At 41.0% G+C, this 26,940-nt stretch overlaps 3 protein-coding genes across 3 annotated transcripts; all 3 read right to left on the bottom strand.

Moving 5' to 3' along the window:
- edem1 (ER degradation enhancer, mannosidase alpha-like 1) lies at positions 1–10,455 on the bottom strand. Its single transcript, XM_086199373.1, has 12 exons — positions 9,850–10,455; positions 8,319–8,391; positions 7,712–7,815; positions 7,056–7,227; positions 6,732–6,915; positions 6,408–6,582; positions 4,584–4,704; positions 4,323–4,493; positions 4,165–4,238; positions 3,731–3,827; positions 3,465–3,647; positions 1–3,368 (listed from the first exon to the last, which is right to left on the bottom strand). Exons 1-12 carry the CDS (start codon positions 10,317–10,319, stop codon positions 3,279–3,281), a joined length of 1,914 nt encoding a protein of 637 aa, XP_086055499.1. The 5' UTR covers positions 10,320–10,455; the 3' UTR covers positions 1–3,278.
- A 2,526-nt stretch (positions 10,456–12,981) lies between these two features.
- arl8ba (ADP-ribosylation factor-like 8Ba) lies at positions 12,982–19,672 on the bottom strand. Its single transcript, XM_086199371.1, has 7 exons — positions 19,448–19,672; positions 15,586–15,666; positions 15,413–15,486; positions 15,232–15,325; positions 15,033–15,100; positions 14,428–14,498; positions 12,982–13,882 (listed from the first exon to the last, which is right to left on the bottom strand). Exons 1-7 carry the CDS (start codon positions 19,568–19,570, stop codon positions 13,833–13,835), a joined length of 561 nt encoding a protein of 186 aa, XP_086055497.1. The 5' UTR covers positions 19,571–19,672; the 3' UTR covers positions 12,982–13,832.
- Positions 19,673–19,809: 137 nt separating this feature from the next.
- tnfrsf18 (tumor necrosis factor receptor superfamily, member 18) lies at positions 19,810–23,156 on the bottom strand. Its single transcript, XM_086199370.1, has 7 exons — positions 23,004–23,156; positions 22,763–22,885; positions 22,476–22,607; positions 22,170–22,260; positions 22,025–22,095; positions 21,385–21,516; positions 19,810–20,947 (listed from the first exon to the last, which is right to left on the bottom strand). The coding sequence occupies exons 1-7, from the start codon at positions 23,128–23,130 to the stop codon at positions 20,805–20,807; spliced, it is 819 nt and encodes a 272-aa protein (XP_086055496.1). The 5' UTR covers positions 23,131–23,156; the 3' UTR covers positions 19,810–20,804.
- Between the last annotated feature and the right edge of the window lie 3,784 nt (positions 23,157–26,940).

The raw sequence follows: 26,940 nt of genomic DNA, 5'->3' as shown, positions 1-26,940 counted from the left end.
TCATCATCTGTCATTTATTAAGTTCACAGAATAGTTTAAAGTTGTTTGTCAAGTATCATAATGAGACCAATGGACTTTTAATTCCCAATAGATTAAAAGGAAAGTTACCACCGCCAAGAGGGTAAAGATTGTTTTTTTGTTTTTGTTTTGTTTTTTGGGGTGCCGTTAGTATGTTAGCAGCATTAGACACAAAAGTAGGATTTTCTTGTTTGTTGGAAGGGTTTAGCGTGAGCCAAGGAAGAAACTATTCCTCTTTCGGGCAAAACCATTCAACCCAGCAAAAATCAACTGGATTTTTATGACATGGGTTTGGTTGAGTTTGTCTTGGCGGAGGTATAAACTTACCCAGTGGCCCCTAGTTTAACAGCTAGATGAGAAGACTGATTACACTGTGATAAATATGAAGCTAACAGTTAGCCTGATTTCGCAAAGAAATCTGGAAACGGGGAAAATCGCTCGCTCGACTGTGTCCAAAAGTAGCAAAATCCACTTCACAGCATCTAGGAAGCTCAGCGATGCTTCCTCAAGAATACTTCTGTACAAGGTCGGGAAGTAGCCTGCCACAAAACCTTCTAAACCACACACCCTTCAAACACTTTACATTTTTGCATGAATTAATTAAATAAAACCCACTAGACAGTGAGCATAAAGGGTGCCGGACTCTTAGACAGAGTCATGCTAGCGGCTTCTTCCTGTTTCCAGTCTAACAAGTTGCAGCTTCACATTAAACCACACAGGTGCCACCACATTTACAAGCTACTTGCAACGTCCTTTCTTCAACCAATTAATTTTTTTGAACATGATTTCCAAATCAAAACCATAATTCCTACCCACACATTAACAGGAGAGATTTATCAGATTGGCTGTTTTAAAAAGTTGTATCGATGGGCTCATCTGACCTCCGCTGAGAGAGCAGACGAGCATGATGTCTAGTGATAATAGGAACTAGTCCTTTGATCTGAGACTAAATATTTGGGGGAATGTTAGCTAACTGGAGAACGTCATCACCATCACAACCTGGAGAAGTCAGTCTACACGTGATTAATGCTAAAGCAGCTTGAATGGAGGTTCAGGATATTTGGTAAGAGAAAAAAATAAAGTGCATAGACAAGGTTAGTCAGTAGAGTTGAACATGACTACATCATCCACCTGACCACATCTATGCGCGCAGTACAACTGTACTTGGTGTGGGGCTTTTTTTTTTTTTTAAACTCTCAAGCAAGATTTGCCATCTAAATGCCTAATATTTTTAGTCAATGCAGGCAGTAACATTTCTAAAACACTTCCTTATATGAAAGCAATCACTGATGTGTGTTTTATTCCCTTTAAACCCTGAGTTTTATAAGACTATTAAAAGGTATGATGATGTGCAATTATCCATCCATCCATTTTCTACACCGCTTAATCCATTAAGGGTTGCGGGGGGCTGGAGCCTATCCCAGCTGACATTGGGTGAGAGGCGGGGTTCACCCTGGACGGGTCGCCAGTCCGTCACAGGGCCATCAGGAGCAATTAGGGGTTCAGTATCTTGCTCAAGGATACTTGGACATGGTCACCGGGGGAAGTGAGGATCAAACCAGCAACCCTGCAGTTGCTAGACGGCCACTTTACTCCCAAGCCATGCCGCCCCCGATGTGCAATTATGTGAAAGAGAACCATAAATCACAATCTTTCTCCTAAATACAACTAAAAGATGATTAAAAACATATTTTATGGCTTGTGGTGTCTAAAAAAAAGGGGGGGAACTGTAGAACTGTACATGGAATGACTCCTATTGTGCAATATCAACAGTGGCCTTGAGCAATATGGGACAATGATATACACAACCAATATGCACCGTACAGCATCCAGAGATGCCTAGAAAGATTTAAGGCACATCAAAACAGGAAGGGTGAGTCTCTCTCACTCTCTCAGCACATCTGTTCCTTAAGACATTGAGACGCCTGAGAGTACCTCAGAATACCTCTGTTTTATCAGCCAGTCCAGGTTTATGTCATCTGACAAAGCTGAGGTCCTAACATTGCCTAAACAAGGTTGACTTTTTATGAAGAAACAAAAACTACTTATGATTAATACTGTATTGCATTCATATGGAGTTGCCAAGGAGAGAAAATAATATTTTGTGGCCACAAGATTTATAAGTTTTTCCCACATATTAATTGAACCGATCAGCCAAAACATTAAAACTACTGACAGGTTTCCTACTGAGCATAATCCTAATGATAAACACCCACTCCTTTATGAAAACTACAAACATCAGGAAGAGATCATTTAAAGTAAGGATTATGTTCAGGAAGAATTATTGTAGTGGTTATTTGCGAAACTGTAAACCTAACCTGGGTTTTACTTTTCCTAGTGTGTTTCTAATATTTTGTCCATTTCATTCATATGAATTACAGAAATTTGAGATATAAATCCTCTCTCTGAGAAATTCAAGTAAAAACTCAACACTGTAATCCTTATGAAGAAGGAATTTATTGCAAGGTGTTTGTATCGCACTCAATATGAAACCCTTCCGAGTGTTTTAGCTGATCGACATTTTGTGGCCCCGAATGATTTATGGGACATAAAAGGACATACTTTCATTAAATTGTGGGAACAAGTTATTTTCTGTAGCCACAAAAAGGTTGTTTGTTTTTTTTCTCTCAATGGCTGCTCCAGGGCTCCATACATTTAAGAGAAGCCACGCTGGAAAATGAGCCTACAAAAGATCCTGCAGGCATAAATAAGAACAAGATACAACCTAACAAGAAGGGTTAACAGCATGTGCATAAGTCGTTATACTGTGTTTGATTGTGCAGCCCTTAAGTAGAAGCACTGATGTAACCAAGTGGATAAACTGCTAAGAGGCACGGAGCACCACGTTTGGTGTGACGTCTTTGAGGTGAGGTTTTCCTTTTATAGGCTGTATGTTTTACATATGTGTGGCTAAATGGCACTGTTTTCGATTCACAGCTCAGCTGCAGTTTCAAATACACACACACACACACACACACACACACACACACAGTATAAACACACATACCTGAACAGTCTTTTTTTTTTTTTCTGAGAACCCACCAGCTAAAAAGTCATGGCTACGGTCCAGCAGAAAACTTGTTCACACTCTCAATGAATACAGTAAGTGATCAGACATCCTCCTCAGATTTTCCTCTCAAGATCCTGAGAGGAGGAACAACAGGAATGAGAAGTCTGATCATCAACGGATTCCTTCACACGTTGCAGTGTGTGCACCTGAGGGAGTGTCCGTGCCAACGTCTCTACATGAGCCCTCGCGTTCAGAACAGTCCCACCATGTGATCGATCTGCCTCATATAGACGCTCTTTAACGGCAGGGTGTACCGTCGCTCCTCTGGTATCCTGTTGCACTGCAGATAAAAAGGAAGAAACAACGTTAGTTGCGCTTTAACCAAAAGCCTGTATAAATACATCGAGCTGATGGCGGGGCTAGATGATGCCCTCACATTGCTTATGTTGCTAGGAGGCTGGTTGTTTAGTCGTCTTTCTGCGAGCGCTCCCTCTTCACAAGGAAACAGGTCATTCCACTGTTTTTCCCGGAAGCGTTTGTCTATGGGAACAACGTGACCTTCGGTGGTGAAGATGTACTTGTTATCAGATTGGTGGAGTGGGTTGTCCTCATCGAACAGCTGCAATTTAAGAAAAAAACATTTTTATTTATAAAGACAATCATGTCATGCAACACTCCAGACAAGCCCAGGCAGTAACTCACCAGATAAAGGTATTTGCAGGTCTCGCTGAGGAAGAAGCTCTCCATGCGATCCTCTTTGGATTTGTCCACAACATGGTGGAGAGTGGCATACCCACATCTGTAAATAATACATCTGGGCTTGGCTCAAAGAAGACACATCTGCTACGTTTACATGGACATCAATATTCTGATATTAACAACGCTCTGAGAAGGACACTGTCCTGTAAACACCATCTACCGGCATGAAGTTTCTGGTTAAATTTCAGAGGAGAAATTCGGACATAAATCATAGCGACGTAATGTGGGCGTGTCTCCTGTCATTAGCTGGACTTTCCTGAGTAACAGGAATATTCCATGAGAAGATGAAAATATTGTGGCCAATGGTCCGATTATTGTCATCCATGTGAATGTGAGCACTGTAAAACTTCCAAAAAGCCACACAACAGGAAACATACCTGACTTTGGCATTTTTCTCAAGGCTCTGAAGAATATCCATTCCAACATGCAGGTAGAAAGGATTTTTTGTTGCCTGTGGGAAGTGAAGAGGAGGAAAAGAAAAGATTACTGAGTTAAAGATACGGGTCTCCATCGGCCTCAAGTGGTAGCAGGATACCTGGTAGAGCAGATAAGTCGACTCCACCAGCTCAGGTCTGAGGGGGTAGAAGAGGACGTCAGGAGCCTGCAGCTGCCAGTTGTATCTCTCCGGCAACGCCCCGAAGCGCTTCCAGATGGCATAGTAGAAGGCATGCAGGCAAATGGCGTTATCTACATCACCATTTAGCACCTAAAACACAAAGAAGAGCCAAACTTTGAACGTCACACATTTACGCCGTCACACACGAGCTCTTCTGTAGCTTTGAGGCTGTCATCTAACCTGCAACCCAGGAAAGAAGGCTTGAAGAGAGTCTATCCAAGTGTTCATGATCTCCCCACTCATCATGTTCACATTCACGTAGAGAGGTGGGTCCCCTTCTCCTTCGTTGCACGACTCCCTCCTGAAACAAAGACACAAACAAACCTGACTGCTTGTTGCAGCAGGTACTGTACTGCAGTGTAATTGCTTTTTTTTTTTTTTTTTTAATCACATTTAAACACACATTCAATTACAGAAACAGCGTGGGGCTGTCAAACACACTACGTGGCATTAATGTGTTCTATCAAAATAAAAAAAGATATTCAAGTTGGATCAAATCATACGACGTGACGCAACAGGACCACGGATCACGGAGTATATTTATCCATTTTTATGTGAAATGAACAACCACCCACAATGTTGCACTGCTGCCTCACACTCACTCAAATACAACGACTTTATCCGCTTGAATCATTGCTTGAAAATGGTTTTCTACACAGCTCAGTAGCGTTTATCGTTTTATATGCCTTGGGGACCACGTTGTCCAACGAAGATTAAAAAAGGAAAAAACCCAGCCATGTAGAAAAAAAAAAATGAAGAGGAAGATCTGCCACGCAGGTCCAGGCTAGTCAGCGTAGCAGCAGCTCAAAATGATTAGAAGGGAGGAGAAAAGCAATCACAGTGGACGCGACCTTCGGCCCTAAGATTAAGAATGGTGAGCACGGCGTCTTTCCGAGTGAGATCAATTAAATGATTTGTAATAGATATGTTATTCAAGAGTCTAACTTTCATACAGGTTAAGTAATATTCACGCTGGCATTCCAAAATGGGGCTTTTTAGATTGCAGAGCTAAGGGTGACTCTCAGTAAATGAGTTTCGTTTATAGTTGGTTTATAAAGCAGTGAGCGTGACTTTGACTGCTGTCAGGCAGCTGCTGCGTCTCCAGTCCTGCAGTGTCCAGGTCCATTCAAAAAGCTGTGAGTTGGACAGCTGCAGTACAGCTGTCCAACTGGTTTCCCACAGTCAAATATTACATTTTCACATTTGAATGTCAGTTTTCTGTTTTTAAATATCATGATTTTATGTTTAAAATTGATAACATTTGTTGACAGGCCCAAACCACAGTGAAACCACAATACTGTGCTGCTGGCAACAAACAAGAGAGGAGACTAGAGCAGCTGCGTCGCTTGCTAACTGACACTTATCAGTTTGAAGTTTGTGTGTGTGTGTGTGTGTGTGTGTGTGTGTGTGTGTGTGTGTGTGTGTGTGTGTGTGTGTGTGTCTGAAAACAGGTGCTCCGTTACACCTCTCACAGCAGCTAAAAGACTCAAAATTCTGTTTTCTACATCCCTTTCCATCTTGTATGCATTAAATATCAAGAGAATTTTAAGCGAGGCAACATTATGCACGGCTGCTGAGTACAGGAAGAGGTCACAAATCCCAAAACACAACTTGCCTTTGTCATCCACCCGTGAAAAATGGAGAACGGCCTTAGGAATTAATTTCGGTTGAGCAAGTTGTAATTGTTCATTCCTGCCAGCCGGTATTGACCAGGTCACACGTTATCCAGATATAAAGACAAAGTTTTAGAATATCCAGCAAGACATCAGGCAAAATCCACCTGGAGTGAACATAGAAACTTTTGTTTTTACAAAACTGAGTTGGTTTGGTGAATCTTTCCTTCACACTCAACCTTTTCTCAACTAATACTTCTCAATGAACATCAAAATACTCAACTAGCGAAGAAAATAAAGATTATCAGCATCATTTCCCCTTTTTTTTGGCCCATCCTTCACAGACACTTCCAGTTATTTCAGCCTGGTGCACGGTCGGACTTGGACTCACCCTCTCCTCAGGTGGTTCTGTATGCTCTCATAAGCAGCTTGGAACATTCTGTAGTCCTCTTTCTCACCAAAAAGGATGTAAGATTTGAGCAGATACTCATAGAAGGAGTCCATTCCAGCTCCAAGACCGCTCTGCTTGCCAACCCACTGGCCAGTTTGGATATTAACTACATTCCCTAAACAATTACACACAGAACGAAGAGGAAGAGGTTTTAGATTCTTGATAACTACTGGCATGGTTTTTTTCATATTTTCGCCTTCAAATTAGGAAAAAGTACATTTGTATCAAGTAAACCGGCTTAAAAAATAATGAACATCTGCATACCTAACAGGCCAGTTTCATTACTCCTCAGGCTCCAGAGGGCTCGGACCGCTCGCCTCGCTACCCACTCAAACGTGGAATCTCCAATCAAGCGGCTCAAAATGCCAAACTCAACCAAAAGAGAGCCAGCTCCTGCAGTACAAGTCTCATTGATGCTATCTGACGGGACGCCAGTCTTCAGGTTCACCTGCATTTAAAATAGACCAGTAAATCAGCTGTGCTTGCAGGAGGACTTACAATGTCACTCCCATGATTTGAAGTCAGTGTAAACAAAACAAAACAAAAAAAGTTGAACCTCTAAAATGTGGCTGTGACCGTCTCACTCACCCTGGGGTAGGGAATGCCCGTGCTAGTGTTCTCGAAGGCTGGCAGCAAACGGACAGCCAAGTCATGAGCCAAATGAAGCAGCTCATTATCGTAACCTTCAAAGCCCACCTTGCCGAATGGATGCTTTGGATCCGTCAGCAGAATGTGAGCAGAGATAAGGCTTCCCAAAATCCTTCAAAAAACAAAATTGAGTTTGAAAAATGGAGTAAAATCATCATAATGATGGTCAACATCAAGATTATGCTTCTATTTTAGCAGTCTACTTATTATGACAAATGCAAGAAATCACTGTGAGTGTATCTATCTGCGTTTGGATTATCTCAACATCCGTTCATCCGATCGCTAGCAAACTAGAGGAAGTGAGGTGACAAGTCTGGGGTCTAAGAGGGGACTGGACTTCTAATGACAGCAAGAGTAACAAACCGAGATGACAGCTTTATGGATAGCTTTTGAGATGACGGGCAACACTGTTCTATAGTCTCAGACCAGAAAAATAAAGCTATTTTTTTAAAGAGGGGATAAATAATGGATGACTCTCCAAATGTCAGAGTCACTACACAAAAGTCTGTGACTTAAAAGTTCCCCCATGTCAATTTTAATTTTAGCCCCATTATTTATCAGTACATGACCTTTAATAGCAGTTGCAACATCCATACCTGATGTTTGCTTCAAAAACTTGCACTGTTGAGTCCTTGTCAAAAGACACGGTATCGATGACCAGCTTGACAGCTTTCTGGAACTCTGTCACATTCCCGAGTACCTGAAAAGAAACAGAACAACATATCATCAAAGGACCGCGGTTACAACATTTCTTTACAACATCACAACATCATGCAGTTTCTAGTCACACGCTACTTGATCCGTTAAGTAATATTAGCCACTTGCAGCTTCATCAACCAAAGATTCAAATGTTTTTGGTCCTTCACCCTATAAGATTCAGATGCACTGTTTTATTAACTCAGTATAAATCATATCACCAGTAGTTCCTTTACTTAAAATATAAGTTTATTAAAGTATGAATGCTTGGGCTGAGGAACACACATATTCAAATTAACGCATCATTCAGAAACTCTGCTCCGCCTAACAACATGTTTGAGGAAACCCCTTCACAGGAAACAGGAGCCACCTGGCAACTGAATATGGAGCATCATTCAACAAACTTCTTCTAAATGCCTCACAGCCTCCTTATCTCCTTCCGGTTGACAGTTGGGTGCCAAACACTAAAATACAAACGTCAGTTTTGTATGTCAAGATACAACTTACCAGCAGAGTGTCTAAGGTGTCAATGAGCGTCAGGGAGTAGTTCCCCAAAACGTCGTTTATGTTGATATTTGACCTGTAATCAATAAAAAAAAGGAGAATTCATGCAGTAGAGACAGAGACAAAGCTTATTCATTTCACAGTAAATCTGTGAGTGTAAAGTCTTGTAACTGCAAGCATCACATTAAAAGCACTTAAATATAATTAAATAATGATGGGTTTTTTCCCCCACATGAGGGCCTTCTACTTGTATATTCTTTCTCTTCAGTTCACGCAACCATATTTTGTCGCAGCTGTGGGACCTCAGCATCTGTCCTACAACTAAAAGACGCGTTACAAACAGCCATCCTGATCATGTGACAGAGAGGAATGTTGATTTTTTTTTTTTTTTTTACTGATTCAAGGTTGAGTTGCCAAAGAAAAAGGGTTGGCAAGGTTTCGCCAATAGGCCCCCATCTGACTGGAATGTGTTTGGAAACAAACACAAGAACCGGCATGGGATGGCGTGCTTGTCTGTCTGATTATACAACAACGACAAGAGCATTTCTCATGAATCTTGGTGGGATGCTGATGGATTTAGGATGGGCCGAGATGATGCAGATATCTTCATAAATACTCAGGACACATTAGATGGACTGTGGAGGACGTCTTCGCTTTACAAGGGCTATGCAAGTTTATGATTGCCTCTTGAATCTATTTGACTTGAAATCATAACGACGCACCGTATTTAGCCTGAGTCTGATGTTTTAAATTAATGAGACAGTTTTCCAGAAAATGGATTTCAGCCCTTTTACTTAGAATTAAGGCAGCAACTAACAATCCTCCTCATCCATTCATTCATTATTTTGTTTGTCAATCGATGAGTCACTTGGTTTGTAAAATGTCAAAAAATCTCAATTCCCAGAGTCCACAGTGACGCGTGAACGTCACTTCTTTTGTCAGCCCTACAGCCCAAAACTCTGTCATGAATGAAAAATAAAAACAGCAAATCCAAATATTTAAGCATCTGGAAGCAGAAAATGTTCATTTTTGCCTGTAAAAAGATCAAACTCAATCAATATATTGAACTGACTGATTGAATTATAGTTGCAGATCTATTCAGAACATTACTTGGTTTGCAAAGTCATTTTTACAAATTCATGGACTTTTGATCAAAGTAGAAAAGATGACACATCAATGCCCTGTCATTTAACACACTGAGCAATGAACTTATAATCCAGCAAAAAAAGTAGTATGTAAGTCGGCACTGAACATGATCATTATCTACATCATACATGTTTTAATGATGAGATGTAGAATATTGGCTGGAGCAACATCAACAGACGCAGAAGATCACTTGGATCCCAGAGTGGGATCATCTGCTTTGTCAAGTCCAAGTGTCTCTAAACCCGTAACCTGCTCACTTAGTAATGGTTAAAAAGTAGCTTATTTGATTTGACACAACTACTGCACGATACACGCAAGTATCTCCGCCTGCAGAAGGCAGTACAGGTGTAACTGTGAAGACACTTGCTTGGAGCTTGGAGTGACTCACGGGTTCAGCACGTCTGGCCCCCTCCCCTCACAGTCGATGGGGTTCAGCTCGTCCTCGGGGAAAGCATATTTCATGTAGTTGTCATATCCGAAGTAGAACATTTCTTTGGCCATGTCCTTCATCTTTGTTTTGAGCGTGTCCGGGAAGGAGCTGTACCTTCGGACGTACTCGTCTTTGTTGCCATCAAAGAAGCTCAGGTAGGATCTCTTCGGTGACTCCTCTCCCACTTTAGCACAGGTCGTCGCCGTCTCTTCATACCTGTGGCTATGTAATCGCCGAGACCACGAGTTGGTGCCGTGCTCGGACCCCTTTTCCTCCCTGAATAACAGGTCTAATTTGTGCAAATTGAAACTGAGAGGGAAGTTAAAGCCAAAGCTAACGTTGGGTCCTAGTCCGAATGCTAGCCAGAGCACACAGCTGAGAGACAGTCTTAGAAGGACCAGACCAACTACTAGTGACCTCCATTGCATCTTTGCCCCGGCTCGATCTTAAAACGCATAATTTACGTCCACACACCCCCAAGAAATGAACGAATTCTTCAGCTAAACTACAAGCACAGAGAGCGATTCTGCCTCACACGCTTCCTGTCAACAAACCGCCCCTCCCAGATCCTGGGCTACGATTGGTTCTTGAACTGCGTCGTCATTCTTAAAGTGAGATCAACTCGTCCCATGATTGGTGAAGGAGCTGTCAATCTCCTGTTTGCGTTTCGTGGCAACCCTGACGTGTCTCATTTTATTCGCCAATAGAAAACAGCCACAGGAGTCAGAGTTAAGTTTATTTAGTCCAACAGCTTAAAAGTTAAAAAGAAAATGGGTGGTAAATGTGGAAGCTGTTACGTAATTTTCTTCCGCATCGTTTGAAGCAATAGTTACATTGTCGAAACTCCTAAAGTGCTGATGTTATTGTAAGAACATTTTAAAATATTGTCCCCTTTGTCATTTGACTGGTTGCACTCAGTTGCATTTTCTGGAGAAGTGTCATTGCAAATATATGGGTGAAGCATTCAGAACTCATATCTGCATGTTGCTATCTATATACAATGGGGGAAATAAGTATTGGAACGCATTAACTTTTGTCATTACATTTATTTCCAAAGATGCAATTCATGTGACATTTCTGCCAGACACTGGTATGAACTCAAATAATCCACACATGAAAAGAAATCACAACATTCAAATCCATAAATAATGATTATGTGGAATTTAGTGCAATAACACAGGAAAAAAGTATTGAACACACTATCTGAGACTCGTTTAGGACTTTGTGGAGAAGCCTTTGTTTGCAATGACAGCTTCCAGACGCTTCTTGTATGTATTAACTAAATCGCCCACACTGCTCAGGTGTGATTTTTGCCCATTCCGCCGCACAGATTGTCTTTAAATCTTGAATATTCTTTGGTGCCTTCTGGTGAACCTTTTTCTTTTTAGTTCTTTCCACAAATGTTCAATCGGATTTAAGTCAGGTGATTGACTGGGCCATTCTAACACATTGATTTTCTTATTTTTAAACCATTCGAGAGTCAACTTTGCCATGTGCTTCGGATGGTTGTCCTGTGTAAAAGGTCCAGCCACTTCTCATCTTCATCTTCCTGGTGGATGGCAGCAGGTTCATCTCAAGAATTTGCCGATAGATGTTTCCATTCATTGCTCCTTCAATTATATGAAGTCTGCCAGTACCACGAGATGAGAAACAACCCCATGCCATGATGTTTCCACCACCAAACTTCACTGTTGGTATAGTGTTATTTGGGTGATGTGCAGTGCCATTTCTCCTCCAAACATGGTGTGTAGTATGACAGCCAAAAAGTTCAATTTTGGTCTCGTCTGACCAGACAACATTCTCCCAGTATTCCACAGGCTTATCCAGATGCTGTTTGGCAAACTTTAAACGAGCTTCAACATGCCTTTTTTTGAGGAATGGAGTCTTGCGGGCTGAGCGTCCATAGAGGCCATGGCGGTGGAGTGCATTGCCTATCGTTTTCTCTGTAACACTTGTACCTGCTGCCTCCATGTCTTTCTGGAGCGCTTTCCGGGTGGTCCTTGGCTCTTTGAGAACTCTTCTGATCATCTTTCTGACCCCCTGGTCAGAAATCTTGCGAGAAGCTCCTGTGCGTGGCCTGTTGATGATAAGGTGATGCTTCTTCCACTTGCGGATAATAGCCCCAACGGTGCTTACTGGAATACTCAGATGCTTTGAGATAGGTCTGTAACCAGTTCCATTCTGATGCTGAGCAACAATCAGGTTGCGAAGGTCTTGAGAGAGCTCCTTGCTTTTACCCATCATGAGATGTGTCTTGTTTGACCACTTGGTGAAAAAACAACCTGTTTATAGGGCCATCAATTAGCACTAACCCAGCTGATGTTGGTTTGCACTTATAGGAAGTACAAAGACTAATTACTTTCAGATTTGAGATGGTATGGTGCCTTTCCTTGCCAAACTATACAGCTTTCCCATGGTGTGTTCAATACTTTTTTTCCTGTGTTATTGTACATAATTCCACATAATCATTATTTATGGATTTGAATGTTGTGATTTCTTTTCATGTGTGGATTATTTGAGTTAATACCAGTGTCTGGAAGAAATGTCACATGAATTGCATCTTTGGAAATAAATGTAATGACAAAAAAGTTAATGCGTTCAATACTTATTTCCCCCATTGTATCTATCTATCTATCTATCTATCTATCTATCTATCTATCTATCTATCTATGTGTGTGTGTGTGTGTGGAGAGAGAGAGAGAGAGAGAGAGAGAGAGAGAGAGTATGTGTGTGTGTGTGTGTGTGTGTGTGTGTGTGTGTGTGTGTGTGTGTGTGTTTTACTTCCCAATCTTCTGATTGGCTTTGAGAGAATCAAATGACACATTTTTCTATCAAAAGAGACAATATGCAGAACTTTTGTTGACGATGTCAAGGGGATAGCAGTTTTAATGTTTCTAGCCAGTCGTTACCATTGGCATCAAACTAAATATACGTTGCTGGCTCTTTCTGCATTCAAAAAGTTACAAAGATGTAACGCAGTAGGAAAAATATGTCTTTGTGTGCACTTGAAAGGTAAAATACACTGTTTTTGGTTAGGTATAGTAGCCTCAATGATTTTGTAAGAGAAAAATAAGGAAACAGGACATGGTGTAAATTAAAAAGCATGCCTTTTATTTCTAGAATATGCTGAAGGGGTGTTTTCCTCTGCCCTAGGAACACCTCGCATGCTGCTTTGCTTCAAAGATGAGACGTTGCACAAGGCACTTTAAACTTTGCCACTCTCACAGTCGAGGCAGCAGGAAGGACATCTTTCCACTGAGGCTACTTACAAACAGAGGCCATCGTGAACAACACAACCCCGCACAGCTTGACTTTTGTTACATTCAGACCTTAAATAGAATCACATTTTCATACACGCATTTCTCACATCAGTAAAAATCATACTAGCTCGATATTTGTACAGACTTGCTCAAGTGCACAATTTACTAAAATCATAGACAGAGGCAAAGCTGATCCAGCCAATGGTGAGAGCCATCAAAACAGCAATCGGAAAAGCTGTGGGTCCACATCTGCCTCCTTCTGGCATCTGATCTGGATTCATGAGGAACATTTCTTTTTGACTTGCTTGACCGAATAAACCCTCCTTCTGCAGCGTTTTGTTGCGTACCCAGGATTAGTGTCAAATACCGCTGGGTATAATCAACCGGGTAATGCCGTGAGTGTTAAAGAAGGATCACAAATTAGGTTCTTACTCAGAGCTGAAGAACATCTCTAGCGGACAAATAATGCCAATTACAGTCCATATATTGGGTACCAGAACTACGGCTTTTAGTAGTGCATTCTTGGGGTTTATCAAAGAATCGCTATGTGAAAAAAGTCACAAAAAAAGAAAAGTGTGGCATGAGCTGAACAATGCAGCGTGTGTTTCAGAGTATGACTGTACATCAACTTTTGGGCGGGCGGGGGGGATGACAGGAACATGGCGAACGGCTCCTGCATTTTCAGCTCCTCCTGGACTTTGAGTGCTGAATGAGCCATTGAAGTGTAATATCTGGAATCAAGGAAACAACACCTGAGAGTCAGTTGAGGGTTTTAAACTCTGCAGCAACATGGCTGACGTAAAAACCCAGTGGTAAAACAGTTTTAAGTTTGTCTGCCTGTCTTCTTTGTGAAGCTGAACTCAGCCAAAGCCTCCATAATTCCCTCACTGCTGAGTTCACACAGGGAACAGCAAACATGTCAAAGTGACTCCAAGTCATTCATTTTGAACAACATACTTGGGGTCCAATATCAATACAAGTACCCAAATATTTCCTTTTTTTGTTATGTAATGGTATTTTATATTCTCTACAGTCCCTTCAGAAAATTTCATTAACCTCCCCCCCCATAGAAAAATGCTGTCAAAATTGTGTGACAATTTTTCAGAAAAGACACAGGAAAAAAAATCAAGTATTTTTGACTGCAAATAGAAAAAATAAAAAATAAAAATCTACAGAATCCTGGAGGAACTGTTCATAAAGACAAATATAATTTCAGTTGTAAGATTTGAATTTTTTTTTTTTTAAATGGTTTTACCATGACGGAACTTGAACTCACCAATGTTGTCTTTCTCTTTGCAAGAAATGGAGTAGCAGCATATCTCCCTGTCCTGAATGGCTGCCAGATTCCTAAGAAGGGGAAGGTTCATATAAATGAATGATGGCAAAGTTGAAGTCTGATTCACATTAGGAGGCATCTTCATATTTTTATCTTTTAACTCATAACTTTGGGTTGTGGTGTGGCGAATTATGGAAAAGTTCCACTGGGGGAAAAATAATGATAGCATTTCCAAAAAATATTAACTGTGAGCATAGATTTAAGATCTTTTCCTTTTTAACAGGCCCTGGGCTGTTACAGCCATGAATAGGTGGGACTTGAAGTAGAGATGGTTAAAAGCTCCTGTTTTAATAGACAGCCTCAAACACTTACACCCGCTCAACAGCAGAGGGAGCCAAATCTTAGCAGTAAATTATAAAAAAACAGCAACAGTTTTCTCAACAAATAGCAGACATTGTTTTAGTCATCGCGTCCATAATGTTGAATGAGAACGTGCAAGAATCTACAAAGCAACAAACATCTGATAAACTGTCACTTGAAATGACAAAACTGGGAAATCGCATGTAACCTATAAGTAAAGAACAGGGGCGTCTTGTCTTACTTACAATTTCTCAATTAGTTGCTTCTCATCTAGTGCAGTGGAAAGATCCCTTTTGTTTCCGAGGACCAGAACCTACAAACCCAGTACAGCAATGATGCAGACATGTGACTGCATACAGAAACCCACAGAGTTTTGTATGACTTGTGCAGAAGTTAAACAAATAAACTAGTTTCGGGAGGGGGAAAAAAAAAAACCCTACTTACAGGAATTCCTTGCAACTGAGGTTTTTCTAATAAATTATGAAGCTCATTTCTAGATGCCTCCACTTTTTCTCGATCAGCTGCATCAACCATGTACCTAAAAATGAGCAACAGTGAAAGACTTAGTAGAAACACACCTCATTTCCACTTAAAACATAAATGTCAGACAAATTTGAATACTCACACAATTGCATTAACCCCTCGGCAATAACGCTCCCACATGCTTCTGAACCTGGGCTGCCCTCCTATATCCCAGATCTACAGATTTGAAAGGACATCATCACATGACTCAATTAAAATATATATTAATGGGTATAATAAAACCACCAGAGACGGTCGTTGGATGAAAACATCTACCTTGATGGTGACATTTCCTTTGGTGACCTTCCTCATATTGAACCCCACTGTGGGGATCATGTCTTCACTGAAATGCCCAGACTGGAAAGGAATAAAAAAAGCACATCACAAATGATCGATAACATGCACGTGGGACATACGGATATATTTGCATGTGCACAATGAATATGGTGGAGATTGTACTAAAGTGGCGCATAACTATGAACTTCAGGTTGATAAATGTAAAAGTACCATTTAAAAGTTAAGAGATAATTAAGTGTGATTGAGTAAAAACCTGGTTAAAAAAAAAAACCAAACAAACCAGCAGCTCTAAATAAGGTACAGCCACATGTTCTAATGAGCTCATTACCGCAAACACCACAGAATACAGAATAGGTGAAAAGCCCTTGATATTCCTGCATGCACTGTGTTGTGTGTCTGAGCGCGTACACAGCACATGACTTGAAGGAGTCACCTGACAAAGCTAAGTAGAAATGAATGTAGCGGTCTTATGACTAAAGGAGGAACCACCCCCACAACAACCCATTCACTGAAAGCTCTGCGTCACTGGCTGTCTCAGCCTTTTGTTCTTTTCCCTCACTGCGAGGAAAAGAACAGAGTTATGTTCCGAGCTCAAACCCAACATCCTCCTCTGCCGTCAACCATCTGATTCAAAACAGTTAAACTAAAACTCGATTCATCTCTTAAATTGCGCAGGTTTAATACTTCATTGTGCATCTTTCTCGTGCGACTGAACTTCCATCACTTTGTATTCATGGATGCTGCAGAGGAAAATATTTTCAGAAACAGTAATTATGAGCCTGCGATATGCTTCACATAAAGCAGCCCATATTATTATCGCTCCCAGCTTTGAGAAAACCCACAGAATATATACATCAAAATGCGTGTCCCGATCGCAACAAGTATGCATGACTCTTGGAAGATTCTGTAACCACGGTGACAAAAATCCAAAACATCTAAAGTTGAAACAGGCAATAACACTTGGAAGTTTCTTTGTTTAAGGAATCATTTTTATATCTACTCTTGATTTTTATCAAGTCAGAGTTCACGTTGTGTTAGATTTTTGGAGTGTCCTGATTTACAGTAAATAGGTGTGTATCGTGTCAGCTAGAGTGCGTGATGTCATCGCTGCAGTGTGTAGATGCTCAAATCTCAGAGAGATTTTTTTTTGCTTCAATTGTTGTCAGAGCCACAAAATTCCCTTTGAAAACACAGCCTTTAGCCGAAGTGGTAGGAAAACTCGATAGGTAAAATATCTCAATCTACTCTCAAGAGTGTAACACATCTTTCCCAGAGACCCTCCAAATGTCAGACACCACAAACCCATTTGCTCCCATGTTAAAACTGAGAAGGATTTTCGAGAGGAGACAGAGACCAGTGTGTCTTTATACAACAAAAACGTAGTCACCGTAGGTCAAACGAGAACTTAACCACCTCCATCACTTTCAGGAAGGACTCCTGGTGGAACCAGTAGCAAACTATTGAGGGTAGCAGGTACCGTTTAGATGAGAAGCCACAGTTAAAGACGCTTTATCATCATTGGGTTTCAGAGTGTCAGGAAAAGTGCTTAGTCATTATCGCTGCTGTCTGACCGACTGAGCTGATTTTTGCGAAAGTAACCACAGCACTGTAACAGTAGCTACATAGATATTACTCAAGTGCACTAAACAGGCAATTTACACTTGACATTATAAAGTATCTCCACGGGGACTTCCTCCGGATCCAGTTCAGCTGTTTCCCTGCACCCCCCCAAAGGATTTAAACAACCACACTATGTTATATGACAATGTGATCATGATGGTGCAGGAACGGCTTCAAGGAACCTTTCTGGCAATCTGACAGCAATCACCCATGACGTCCTCGCACAGAGGCAACTGACACCTTATAACTCAATGCTAAAATACTAATGGCATCAATATCCTTGCTGAACGCCATCTTGTAATATTTTTTACATGATGCTAGCGTGCTGGCGATGCTACATGATGGCATCATGCTAATGCACTGAAATTTATAAATACAGTCATCAGCAAGCTAGCTGATAACACGTTAGCATCATGCAGACACGCTAAAATTTAAAAAAGATCAAATCGGCAAGTTTGCTGCTGCTTGTAGCATTTTGATGGGTGACAAACACACTGAGTGCACCCACCAAGCTGCAGGCCCGTTCAACATTTCTTCTGGAAATTTTCTAGTTAAACTTATTACTGGAATCATGTGTTTCTTCATCACTAAATCTGATTCCTATTATTTACTTGATACGTATTTCAAATGTGCACATTTTGCTTATCACAAACATATGCTCACATTTTTGATACAGGTTGCGGCTTTAGGGATTTTCCAATTATCCATAGTAATAATGATTCAGGTCATGTGGACATGCAAATGGGTGAGAATTTAAACTCAGGGAACCAAGGCAACAGGCATTCACAGGAGTCCTGTCCTTGAAAATAATTACCCTGTCCTTCAGCATGTTTGCTCTCCATCCTTTTGTGTGTGTTGCCTATATATGAATTTCATGTGTGTAAGAAAGTAAAAACAACAAAAGAATTGCTGTAAAAGAATGGGATGAAATAAATGCAGCATATATGGTTATTTAATCAGGCTTTTACTGAAATTTGTTTCTGAAAATTACTATCTATTAAGTTAATACTTGTGACAAGACGCTTGAAAACAGACAACGTGTCACATGGAGTCAAAGAGAAGCACCAAAACAAGATGGAAAGTAGACTGAAATAATTCAAGGGTTTTGGCTCTAATCAGATTTCAGAACTTCTCATCGCTTCCTCTGACATGTTTCATTCTGTACCAACTTTGTTGACAGCAAGTCTGAAGGTCAACAAGTGAGGTGGAAGTTTCAGGGCTCTGAACCAATGACGAATAGTCACAGTAAGCCCGGTGAAGCTCTGTGTGACTGGGTAAGCAGGACACCTGATGGGCCAAAAATCAAGCCAAACTGAAAGAGCTCAAAATAACAACTTGTAAATATAAATATCCCACAAGGGAAGTTTGTGTTTCACAACCTACTACAGTTTGGTGATTAGCCAATTAATGTTGCTCCACCTGAAACACCAGTTTTGCGAAATCCCTGCGAAGTTGTGGGTCATGGCTTGGTAACAACCAGATGAACCCCAGCTTCAGGTTACAGCTTAATATACAATGATCTACTTTATTTTAGAATCCTTCAGGCATTAACTTCCTGTTTATATAATGTGCCTGCACCCATATTGATTGAAAATATCTGAAATTGAAAAATACATTTTTTTGTGTGTGTGTGTTACTGGAACATGGATCTCTAATTACAACTGAGAATATATTTGTTTTACATTCCAAACAAATGCTGGTTACAGAAAAATGACAGTTTTATCTCTATGTAACAAATCCTTCTAAACAGAGGAATACTGTGCTTTTTTTTTTAGTAAAAAATGTATGTCAGGAAGGCACAAAACTGTCCTACTGAGTGATGAAATGTTCATGTTGCGATGATAAACATATTTCCTTGAGACTAACAACAAAAAACCTCGAACTCAGTGGTATTTAGCAAAACCGGTTCAAAATAAGTGAAGTCACCATCGAGCACAAACAAGGCTGTAGCAATAACACAGTCACCTGCTAGCCGTCAAGCTCCTCCAACAGCAACACAGATTGCTAAAATGCTAACACAAGATAAACAAACAGCATAAATTGGTCGTTTCATGATTACTGCCGTCCCAACAGAGTAACCACTACAATCGTTTTGATTTTTGGCACAGTAAACCAAACGGAGACATGAAACACACACCAAGCTGGGTAGCTGTTGTCACATTATTAGCGCTAATGGATATTAGCACTACCCTAGCAAGGTGGCTAGCGTCTGAAGACTTACAGCGATCACGTTTACAAATGTCGTTTTTCCCGAGTACTGGAGGCCAACCAACGTCAGCTCCATCTCCTCCTTCCAAAACAAGGACTTGATCCAGTCCAGAAGCCGGTTTATTAGAGCTAGCATCTTGAGGTCGATGATCTCACTGTTCGGCGTTCGTCAATGCCTCTCCCTCCCTGTCAGATGTGGCGTTTTCCAGAGGGGAAGTGGGACACAGACAGCTGTCATATGATCAGCCGGCTGGGAGGTGCTGAACAGCGCCCAAGCTGGCAAATGTAGGAAACACATCCAGCCACAGCCCAGAAACCCAGGCATGTTAAATAAGGAGAAAGAAAATACATTATTCCTGTTGTCTGTTTTGTTTGTTTGTGTGTGTGTGTGTGTGTGTGTGTGTGTGTGTGTGTGTGTGTGTAAAAAGCGTGACCTATAGTGACATAATCAGATTAGCTGTTACGATTTCTGTACTGATGTAGCTGTAAAGAACAGTTTAATAAAATAACACCAATGTAAAGGAATATTCAAACATATACACACTGGAATTTGCAAAACAAAAAAAGAAAGAATCTGAGCTAAATCAGAATCAATTGCAGTTCCAAGGAATGATCCAAAATACAAATAATCACATCAGACTATGTGACCAAAATTATGTGGTATGGATGTTAGGAACCAGAATCGAATCACCAGCCCTATTGTAAATATGTGCAGCCTATTTTTCATTATATAAAACTAAAAGAGATCTTTAAAAAAAATGTAATAACAGAATATTTACAAATGTTTCCTCAATCATCTAAGCTGAAACTGGCCTTGTCAATCCTCAATTTTTCCCATTATTGTAGTATTATCATTATTATTATTGATACTATACTTACTCTCCACACTTACATTTCCCCACATTCAGACGTCAGTTTTAAGAGTTGTCTCATCAGATCACGCTGAAGTTCTAACCACAGGCGGCCCCTTCAACAGGCAGACCAGGCAATCGGGGGCGAGCGACCACCAAACATTTGTATTGGTTGAACCAATACATCTTTATTTGAATTGAATGTTTGTGAAAATGTGTGTGAGACATTAAGCTATATCGTCAAGCCCCCTGTGTGGCGAATGCATGGCACACCACGACCACGGCCAGGGGGCTCCAGGAAAAATCTTGCCTGGCACCAAATTGCTTAGGGCCGCCACTGGTTCTAACAGAGCAGCAGGCGAGTTTTCATTTTCCAGCTCAGATCTTTCCTGCTCCATTGGAAACCAAACCGAGAACTTCTCCTTCACAAGTCCACAGTTATGAACTTCAGATTGTTTTGCTTGCCAGTTTTGTTGGTGTTATAGTTTCTACACTGTTTGAGTCATTCTCAACATTTCATCACAAAGCGGTGACTACATGCAGATGGCTCTTGCTGTGACAGGATTCCTCTTGAAGGATGGGCTGCACCCCACTCTCCTCCTTTGACATGCCAAAGTTGCAGGTGTTGCCAGGGACATCTAAGGTGTCAACAGGGGGGTTTTCTGAAGCAGAAAGAATGATTAATTACTTAGAAGCTGCAAACAATACCTTAATTACTACAATCCACACAGAACAACAGAAAGAAACAGGTCTGAGGCTCCTCTCAGTTTAGGTAATTAAGTCTGCTGATTATTAACTGCACCAGTGATTCAGGTGTGTTTTGTAACTATCAAAACTAAGTTAGCAGTTGGTCTTGTTTTTCTGTAATAATTTGAATGTTTTTACAGAGGTCTGCTTTCACTTTAACATCAAAGGATCTCTTTCTGTTGATCAGAATCAAAAATATCATCGAATTTGGATTAAACCAACATTCTCAAGGTTTTACAGGCAGAAAAAGGCTCCAGATAAACGTGACATACAATAGTAGGTTGACACCGATGAATGATGTGTTTACATTAGCAGGTCAATTTCATATGCATTTCCAACAATGTAAACTTACGTGCTCCATACGCTCTGTTCTTCCTCATGAAGTATATACAAACAGAAGTTAGGAACACAAGAAGAGTGACAGAGAGCAAAATGATGCTGATGCCTTGAGTCACATGCAGGAAACCTTCTTCATTTTGAATGGCTGAGAAGTGAAATTGTATTCAAATTAGTTAAGCAAAATGATATTGCTGTTTCATACAGACTAAAATAAGAAATGATCAGTTGCGCACACACACACACACACACACACACACACACACAAACAAAAGTACAGACTTTACAGGATAAACATAAAAAGAAAACGGACAGCAACGTTACGATAGATAAATATCTTTGAAGAAAAAAGGTAAGCCCTACAAAAGTCTACAAAAATATAAAGTTACCTCCTAAATATGATCCCCATCAGCTGCTCTTACTCCCTTCCATCCTCCATTTATCACAGCGGTAATGTTATTCTAAAAAAACCTGGCACGTTGAAACGTCAGGACACTGGGACTACTTAAGAAAAGCAGTATGGAGGAATTTATGGTTTTCTTATGTAATTTTTTTTAATATACATTTCAAAGTTTGGTCATTTTTTACTGCAACTGTTTGGGGGATTACAGTAACAGCTTTTCCTGTGGAACTCCAGCAGTGTTATGTCTACCTACCATGGCTGGTGCATATGGAGTCATGAGTTTTATTCCCAGGAAATTGCTCCACGAGTCCAATTGTGCTGCACCTGTGATGTTCAGGAGCCACAATTACACAGCGCTGCAATGTTTGCTCTGTTGAATTCTTCAGAATGGTTCTTACAGTGTCCTTGGTCTGCAGACATTCTGTTTCACATTGTAATATTCATGATCAGGACATGCTGGTTTACACTGGTAGTTATATTCCGATGAACCTTCATCAGACAGACAGACAGACAGACAGATAGGTAAGCGGATATTACATAAGTGGCCCATCATCCATTTCTTGTACCAGTGTAACTGTATTGAGTTCATGGTTCTACTGACACCAGCAAACATCACAAACAAAACCATCAAGTCCAAACATTCATCATTTTGAAACTACCATCATATCTACTTTCTTAGAGCTGGAAAACATCTCTAGTTTTACCTGTCCTCACTGCTTTCTCTCCCACGATGCATTTGTTTTCCTCACATTTGGAACAGACATCGTCAGAACACAGGAAACCAGAGGGACAGAAACATTTTGCATCTGTGGTTGGCGTGCATTTCCCAGCATAATCTGTTGAGAGAATAAATCAGCCCACAGGACTCTGGACACCAGAATGTTCTGTGCTTCTTAGATTAAACATATTGTTAGCACCTCCAGCAGATGTTTCATGACAAATCTGTTGAAGAGGGTTAAAGCGTAGCCCCCAAAATGACTTCTGGTCTCACCTTGGCATGACTGACATTTTTCACATCTGTTAAAGATGTTCCTCTGGGAAGAGAAGTAGCCATCGCCACAGGGGCTACAGTCAGTTTGAGTTGTCTCTGAGCAAAAAGCCTTCATGTATGTTCCTTTAAAAGTGGAGGATCAAATCAGAAGAAGAGGCAGCTACACATCAAGGCAGTGTTAAGGCAAATTTATCGCACACATTTCATCTTATCAATTCAAAGGGGAATTCAGATGTCTTACCTGGAGGACACAGCTCACAGCATATTCCGTTAATCATAGCCTGTTGAGTGCTGCATTTTACAGCATATCCTAAACGCCACATGCTCAGCATACATACAACAGACAAGGAAGAGGTTAGAGAAACCATTATGGCAGCACTGCCCTTATGCTTACAGGCTTTTAAGTGGACTGATTGCTGACATCAGTGTGGGTGTATGCACATCAAAATGCACACACTGAGGAAGTGAATGTTTTTGGGGTTTCAAGCCCAACAAAGAATTCAGATAAGTCTGTGAATTTCTTGCTCAAGGAAGCACAAGAGCTCACCAAACTTGTAAAACTACGATCAGTGGATTTTACTGCATCGTTCACATTTGTCTGACACTGCTCTCATTTTTATAAATAGAATGAGTGGGCATGTAGTATCTTGTCTACTCGCCCGTGAGTCACTTTAACCAACAAACTTTTAAACAAAAAAGGCTTTTTGGGTTACAGATGTGGTAGGTCTAACATATCTGACCCTGTTAATTACATACCCAAAGAAGATGTACAGTCAAACAGAAGTGAGTGACAAGTAAATATGCTATTATGAAACTGAAAGATGGGTAAAGTTTATTCCGAAAATTACAACTTGTTGCTGTGGACAGAAGAAAAATTTAAAAAACAAGTGCAATAAGATTCAATTCAATAGAAATTCCTGCAGTAAATCGAACACGCTCAGCTACAAACCCCAAAGCATGGAGAGTTTTTAATGACCTATCAGCAGCAACACCTGAACAACTGTTGATGACTAACTGAAATGTTATAGTATGACTACTTCAATGCGGATCTCTACCACAAGCCATCTAAAGACGTTTTCCCAGTGTTGTGAGAAAAGGTGAGCTGGGTTTTCTGTTGGTTTGGAAGCACCTGTGCATAAATGTCATTTTGCAGGTCGAAGATGGAGCTCCTACACTGCTGCTACCATGGTGGGTTTGTTGATCTTTAGTGGTTTGTGTGTGTTAGTGTGTCTGTGGGGAGGGGGTGTTCCTGAAAACACAACTCTGCTCCACCTGGTTGTTGATGTTGTACATGTTTCACCCACTGAACGGGGTTACCGAGTATTTAGCCTCTGCGGGGTTGTTGTCATGAGGGCCGTGTTCTGAATCATCCCCTGGATGGTTGGTCATCTGTTCTAATGCCATATTGTGCAAATTATGTGTAAACACACATGGCTGGATATGCAAGATATTCTGTGTAACGAGCTTACTGAACATGCTAAATGTTTTGCTCCTTTTCACAGAAGCGAATTGCAGTCATTTCAGAGAAGAAAATCTGATCGGTTTTCTAACTTAATGACGTAATCATCTCTTTCACTCAGGAAAACAGAATTGATAAGATTATTAGAAAATCTTGATCAGTCTGATCAAAACATTGATTTGCATTTGAATAAATACAGTTGGGAGTGAATATTTTCCGTCTCAGTTTTTTTTTTCCTACATATGCCTTTTGTTGTGCAGTTGATCTTAATATCTTGAGGAATTTCCTCATATCAACTCAAAGGTTGTACATTTTTGGTGGTCAAACTCAAAGGTATCCGAGCTGACTCATGTGTTTTGGTGGGGGCTGGGACACTGTTTAGTGTGTGTTTTTACTGTTTTCCGTGCTGCTACTGTGTTGCTCTGCCGAGCAAACTTAATAGGGTCTTCGACTGAAGTACCTTCAGGCTCAGGCCCTAAAAATGGAGGAAGACGGATATGCAGAAGGAAAGAGTGGGACAGAGATAAAGAGAGAGAGAAAGGGAAGAGACTGATGGACAGACGGGGACGTGAGCAGGTGGTGCTACGGGTGGTAGCTTGAGCCTCTTCAGGTCTGCAGCTTCCTCCAGCAGCACCCGGGATCTGGGATGAGGGGAGCCCGAAGGCTCTGGAGAAGAAGACCAGTTAGTAACACGTATGAGTATGGTTTATGGATGACATATAGGAGGACAGAGAGGGAAGAGAGGTGGAGAGAGAAGCCCAGTGCACCATGGGAGATCCCCCAGCAGCCTAAGCCAATAGCAGCATATCTTAAGGCCAGCCTAAGCAGCCCAACTATAAGCCTGATCAAAAAGGAAGGTCTTCAGTCTGCTCTTAAAGGTCAAGAGGGTGTCTGCATCCCAGACCAAAGCTGGGAGACGGTTCCACAGGAGCGGAGCCTGATAGTTGAAGGCTCTGGCTCCCATTCGACTTTTAGAAACTTTAGGAACCACCAGTAACCCTGCATCCTGGGAGCGAAGGGTTCTAGCTGGATAATAGGGGACTATGAGCTCTGTCAGGTATGAAGGAGCCTGACTGTTGAGGACTTTGTATGTTTGAAGGAGAATTTTGCATTCTATTCTAAATTTGACAGGGAGCCAATGCAGAGAAGCCAGTACAGGAGAGACATGGTCTCTTCTACTAGTTCTCGTCAACACACAGGCAGCAGCATTTTGGACCAGCTGGAGAGTCTTTAGGGACCTACTGGTGCAGCCTGATAGGAGGGAATTGAAGTAATCCAGCCTGGATTGAGATGCAGAAAAACTAGTTTTTCTGCATCTTTTTGAGACAGGATGTGTCTGATCTTAGCAAGTTAGTTATCATTAGTTATCAGCAGTTTTTAAAGTAGGCCTTTGATTTTAATAACCTCTTCCATCCTTTCAAACTCAGTTTAAAATTTGTGCAAGGACGCTGCTGAGAGTAGCACGCAAAAGGAACAGGAAATGACATAACTGAACTGTCGCCAAACTTGGGTTCGCCCAATCACAAGCAACAGTGTTGTCCCTACACTTTCCGTAATCTGAAATGTCGTTGTGTTTTGTGAAATGTTTTTGTGTTTTGTGAAATGTCGTTGTGTTTTGCTCCTCAGGGCCACCGTACATCACCCTGGCCCCCAGCACTACTGTAAGGAACCTAGGAGATCTCTTTGATCAGGATCTGTCCTTTCCTCCCACATCAAACAAATCTCAAGGTCTGCCGTCTTTCACCTACGTAACATCGCTAAGATCAGGCACATCCTGTCTCAAAAAGATGCAGAAAAACTACTCCAGACTGGATGAGTGCAATTCCCTCCAATCAGGCGACACCAAGAAGTCCCTAAAGACTCTCCAGCTGGTCCAAAATAGAACTGTTTACATAGAGTTACTGATACTGATGTCTGATAAGTGGCCCTGTAAATTTATGACAATAAAAAATGATATTTCCACTGTGCTTTTATTTTTCCTCTGATTCTATAAATGGGTGTCACTCTGTATGTGGAAAATGTGACAATTCCCATTTCTATTTGTCCCATTCTCATCATCATCCAATGCAGCACTACCCCTGAGATGATTCAAAAATATGACTCTCTTGTCTGACAGTTCTTCAGACATATACCGTAGTCACAAAGTCACACGTCTGAACCCTTCCCCTGTATTTGATATCATCAGCTGTATTTGCATGCAATTCTCAACAGTGGCTGATGACAAAGGTCATTTAAAATCACTTTCAAAAGCTGAATCCCCTTGTGTATGTATGTGTGTGTGTGGGGGGGGGGGGGTGAAAGTGTGTGGTAAACTGGGTATGTGATCATCATACAGTAAGTGTAACCATAAACTTTTAAAGCTTTACAGACACAACAGCTTAGGAAGCCTTTTCTGTACTTTAAAAAGGCAGTTATTTCTTCAGAAAGCTACGAGGGAAAAGGCTTCGCTGACAAACAGCGTATTTCTTTGAAAACCCAACACTGACATCCTGCTTGCCGGCATGAGCAAAAACCTGCAGACACTGCTTCCTGTCTCTATATATTCAGTTGCAGAGGCCGTCGTGTTAATTCAGAGAATCTTGTATTCTCTTATTATATCTCAGGGCAAAAACTATATCACACAACAAAATAACACAGATTTTTAGTGCTGTGTTTGGAATCGGTAAGCAACAGGTTTCTTTTAATGACTCCACCCTGGCACTAACGACGGGCCAGAGGC

This window comes from Aulostomus chinensis, chromosome 3, assembly GCF_037954235.1.
Source record: "Aulostomus chinensis isolate RoL2024-O1b breed Wild chromosome 3, RoL_Achi_v1.0, whole genome shotgun sequence".
In the NCBI taxonomy this organism is placed as follows: domain Eukaryota; kingdom Metazoa; phylum Chordata; class Actinopteri; order Syngnathiformes; family Aulostomidae; genus Aulostomus; species Aulostomus chinensis.
The sequence above is the reverse complement of the archived record's forward strand: the minus strand, read 5'-3'. Positions and strand labels throughout refer to the sequence as shown.

Bases quoted from the DNA above. Each gene is read 5' to 3' on its own strand.
- edem1 (XM_086199373.1), bottom strand. From the start codon at position 10,319: ATGCAATGGAGGTCACTAGTAGTTGGTCTGGTCCTTCTAAGACTGTCT. The intron at 6,916-7,055 runs GTGAGTGAGACG...TTTTAAATGCAG, and splicing joins CGGGCATTCCCTACCCCAGG to GTGAACCTGAAGACTGGCGT. The intron at 3,828-4,164 runs GTATGTTTCCTG...TATTATTTACAG, and splicing joins GAGAAAAATGCCAAAGTCAG to ATGTGGGTATGCCACTCTCC.
- arl8ba (XM_086199371.1), bottom strand. From the start codon at position 19,570: ATGCTAGCTCTAATAAACCGGCTTCTGGACTGGATCAAGTCCTTGTTT. The intron at 15,487-15,585 runs GTAGATGTTTTC...TCAAATCTGTAG, and splicing joins AAGGAAATGTCACCATCAAG to ATCTGGGATATAGGAGGGCA. The intron at 13,883-14,427 runs GTGAGTTCAAGT...CCTTGATTCCAG, and splicing joins CAAAGAGAAAGACAACATTG to ATATTACACTTCAATGGCTC.
- tnfrsf18 (XM_086199370.1), bottom strand. From the start codon at position 23,130: ATGGTTTCTCTAACCTCTTCCTTGTCTGTTGTATGTATGCTGAGCATG. The intron at 22,886-23,003 runs GTAAGACATCTG...CCACTTTTAAAG, and splicing joins CTGTGAGCTGTGTCCTCCAG to GAACATACATGAAGGCTTTT. The intron at 20,948-21,384 runs GTAAGTTTACAT...TTTCTGCTTCAG, and splicing joins GAACAGAGCGTATGGAGCAC to AAAACCCCCCTGTTGACACC.